At 41.6% G+C, this 3782-nt stretch overlaps 1 protein-coding gene across 1 annotated transcript in view; it reads right to left on the bottom strand.

Annotated features, from left to right (window-relative positions):
* LOC101847390 (echinoderm microtubule-associated protein-like CG42247) overlaps nt 1–3782 on the bottom strand; it is a gene marked incomplete in the record, with an annotated part of 114328 nt that overhangs the window by 7062 nt on the left and 103484 nt on the right. Inside the window, 1 exon segment of the mRNA XM_035973192.1 lies at nt 250–408. Within this exon segment, the coding sequence (XP_035829085.1) occupies nt 250–408 (159 nt within the window).

Below are 3782 nucleotides of genomic sequence, written 5' to 3'. Positions count from 1 at the left end.
GCCCCCCCCTCTCTCTCTCTCTCTCTCTCTCTTTCTCTCTTCAACCTCCCTCTCTCGCTTTTTCTTGTATTCACGGCCTGTCAATCTCGCAAACACAACACAAACGCAAATACAATTATACAAAATACATACGGAACAGAGATACATTTACTCTCCTTCCATCTTTCTGTTCCCAATCGTTTTTTGTTTCGTACAAGTACAACACACATTGCAGTAAAAAGAAACAAAGTTCAAAGGCCAATCGGCTACCTTGTGAGCCCTCTTCGTTTGCACCGACAGGTTGTCATTGACGGCGAACACGCTGTTGTTGTCACGTGACCACACCAAGATGGCGCCACTTGAGTCCCCTGTGATGACGTCACCAGATGGCGAAAAACATACTGACGTCACAAATTTGGGAACATCGTCCTGTGAAAAAGAAAGTGAATCCAAAGAGGGAATTATTTATCATTTGTTCTAAAATGGCACCCACAACTTCTAACAGACAATTGTTTTTTTTGGGGTTTTTTTATGGGTGTGTAGGATGGATAGGGGATGGTGGAGGGGTAATAATGGGGTTGGGGTAGGGGTGGGAGGAAGGGAGGGAGGGAGGGATGATATTGGGGTAGGGATGGGGGATAGAATAGGTTTGAGGTGAGGTAGACAAGTTATCAGTTGTTCTAAAACAGTTACTGTACCCACAACTTCCAACAGACATTTCGTTCAGTGCAGCAAACAGGGAATACTATTATCACGTCTTCAATACTGAAAAAAACAACAAAAAAACAAAACAATATCAAGCCTATCACGATCGCATAATACACGATCATCTTACAAAATCTGCCACACATTAGCAAGGCAGAAAAAGAGTGTGGCAAAATCACAACAAAATTGCATGCAAACATGATTTTCTTGTTAGATAAATGCATATAACGAGTCAAATACTCTTGAATTTTGTAGAATTCCACAATACTATTTGTACATTTTTGTGACAAAATATAAAGACATTTCGTATTTTGGGAAAATGCGAGGACTTAACGTCACGAAATGTTTCTTTCTTCGAAAAAAATATTCTAAAAATCCTAACTTGATAATATTGCCATATCATTGTCCAATTCTCCTTTAATTTTACAAGCCCCTAGCGTTTATCCTATTATGAATTTTGATTTAAAACAAACAAAACAAACATGTTCGTTGATTTTTGAATGTATCTGTTTTTTCTGTCTTTATTCTTGTTTTTCCTCTTAATTGTCATGTGTCACATGATCGAAGAGCGAGACAGTTTGGGTGGTGGGGGTGGGGGGGAGAGAAAGAGAGAGAGAGAGAGAGAGAGAGAGAGAGAGAGAGAGAGAGAGAGAGAGAGAGAGAGAGAGAGAGAGAGAGAGACATTCAGAGGGACACAGAGACAGAGAGACAGAGAGAAACAGACAGACAAGTTGACAGATATACAGACAAAAGGAAAGCCCGCATGACAGAGAGACAGACAAAAGCCAGACAGACAGATAGATAAACAGACAAAAAAAAGAACAGAGCAAAGACAAAAAGACAGGGAAACACACAGATAGTCGAGCAGTCAGTCAGAGCAGAAGACAGACCGACAAAATTATATATATTTGATAGTACAACAATTAAACCAACAGTGCAGTGGGTTACGATGAAAGGGTGTGGCCAGTTGGACAGACAGTGATGATGCATAACAAAGAGTGTACCAGGGAACAGCAAAATAAGACTGTGTAGTCAAGTGAACAAAACAACAAAACTTTTAGACTCGTTTTGTTTCCTTCTTTTTTGGGGGGTTCTAGGTTTTCACTTTTCATAAGTAGATACAAGATTGATTATTCATTCGCGTCTAGCAATTTCCAGACAGCTCAAATAAATACAATTGTTAGATCTAGTAGTATGTAACGCTGAACATTGTCACCTAACGTAATACACATTGATTTTCTTTTAAATTTCTACGACATATTATTGCATTTTGTTTGTAATAGCGGGTTCAGTTTTTAAGTCATTAGTTACTCTTACAAAAACCTAGGTTTTCTTTTTGAGAACAAAAGTGGACCATGCATAGAAATTCCCTGGAACTACAACGTCACTACGTGTATTACTTATTTAATAACACCCTAGGGGGCTCTCGTGGCCTAGAGGTTAAGGTGTTGGCCTCTCATTCAAAGGTCCCGGGTTCGAATCCGGGTAGCGACTGAAAACTTTTCTTCTCTAAAATTGTCTCCTTTCATCTCTTTTTCTGCTCGACTACTTTCGTCTCCTCTTTCTGCCCCCACCCCCTCACCTCCTTCGCCCCCTCCTCTGGGCTCCTGACTCTTTCTGCAGCTTTCTACTGCTACTACTTGGCTCCTTACTGCTGTCTTTCAGCCACACCCCTGATCTCCTAGTAGGAAAGATCTACACTTAGCCTTCTCGGACAAGGGCGAAAAATCTCGGAGGACCCGTAAGCACGTTGCGCACGTTAAAGATCCCTTGGTGGTCTAAAATCGATAACAGGGTAGGCTTCGGCCGCCACCCGGGCAACATTCAAAATTTCCTACCAACTGAAAGTATTATTAGGTGTGTCCTGCGCGCTCATATGACCTTATGCAGTTGCGAGCACCGTAAAACACCTACCAAAACAAAACAAACATAATAACACCCTGCTGGAGACGCAATGACCAGCTTCCACTGTTCCTGTCTACACATCAGCCCGATTCCTCGAAGGGACCAAGTAGTCTATACTGTTTTTCTCCCTCTTGTTTCCCTTTTCTTCTTCTTCTTCTTCTTCTTCTTCTTCTTCTTCTTCTTCTTCTTCTTCTTCTCCTTCTCCTTCTTCTTCTTCTTCTTCTTCATGTACCCTCCTCTCCGTCTCTTCTCAACTCTCCTCTTTACTTCTCTCTACCTTATTTTCCTCCATCTAAAGTCCTCTTTCCCTACCCTCCTTCTTCTCTCCTTCCTTAATATTTCTCCCCCACCCCCCCTCACCCTTTCACTATTATCTCTCCATTCTGTGTCCCTACGACTCTCGTATTCTTTCCTTGTTATCTACAACGTTCAAACTTTGATTGTGACAGTGTGATCAAAGATGCACGGGCATGCCGCTCTACCTGGGATATCTTTGACCAGTAGTGAATGGTGTGATATGTGAAGGCTGCGCTAAATACAGAAGTGAAGCCATCAAGTATTAAGTACCTTTTCTATCATCCGCAGTTGCTGGTTGTGAAGAAAAGAAACAGTAATCATTGTGACGTACAAATCAACAGCACTGGGGAAAAGCGTGCGTCATGCACAAGTATCCGACGGCATTAAAATTATTTTCTTTTACGTCCCAATCTACACTTCGTAGAACATACTATTTTTAGATAGTAGGCGGGCTTCTTTGAATCGGCCTGATGACTTGGCCAGCATCATCATCGTTGCCTTTCTCACCCAGGATCAGGGTATAGGGCACGACCACCCCCCCCCCCAAACACTTTCCACCTTTCCTTATCCTGGGCTAGCCTCATAGTGTTATTCCATGGCCAGCTTGGGATGAATAAGATACAGCATCCGAATAGAAAGACGTATAAACTTGATGACGTGGACTTCCTCATTCGCTAATCAAATTGTCTTTTTTGTGCGTGCAACGATGAAGAACCAAAGTATAACCATGTTCAGGATACAGAAATGGTTCCTTTTTTAAATCAAGGACCAGAGACCAGTCTGCTGTTATCAATTAATTATACCTTCCAGATCAAAACACGTTAGCAAACTTCCACAAGCTTTAAGCTCTTCCTACTCTTTCTGGGGAGAAGCTGTTTTTTTTTTGGTGTTTTTTT

The sequence above is a fragment of the Aplysia californica genome, unplaced genomic scaffold, assembly GCF_000002075.1.
Source record: "Aplysia californica isolate F4 #8 unplaced genomic scaffold, AplCal3.0 scaffold01054, whole genome shotgun sequence".
NCBI lineage: Eukaryota > Metazoa > Mollusca > Gastropoda > Aplysiida > Aplysiidae > Aplysia > Aplysia californica.
This window is presented reverse-complemented; position numbering and strand designations above follow the sequence as displayed.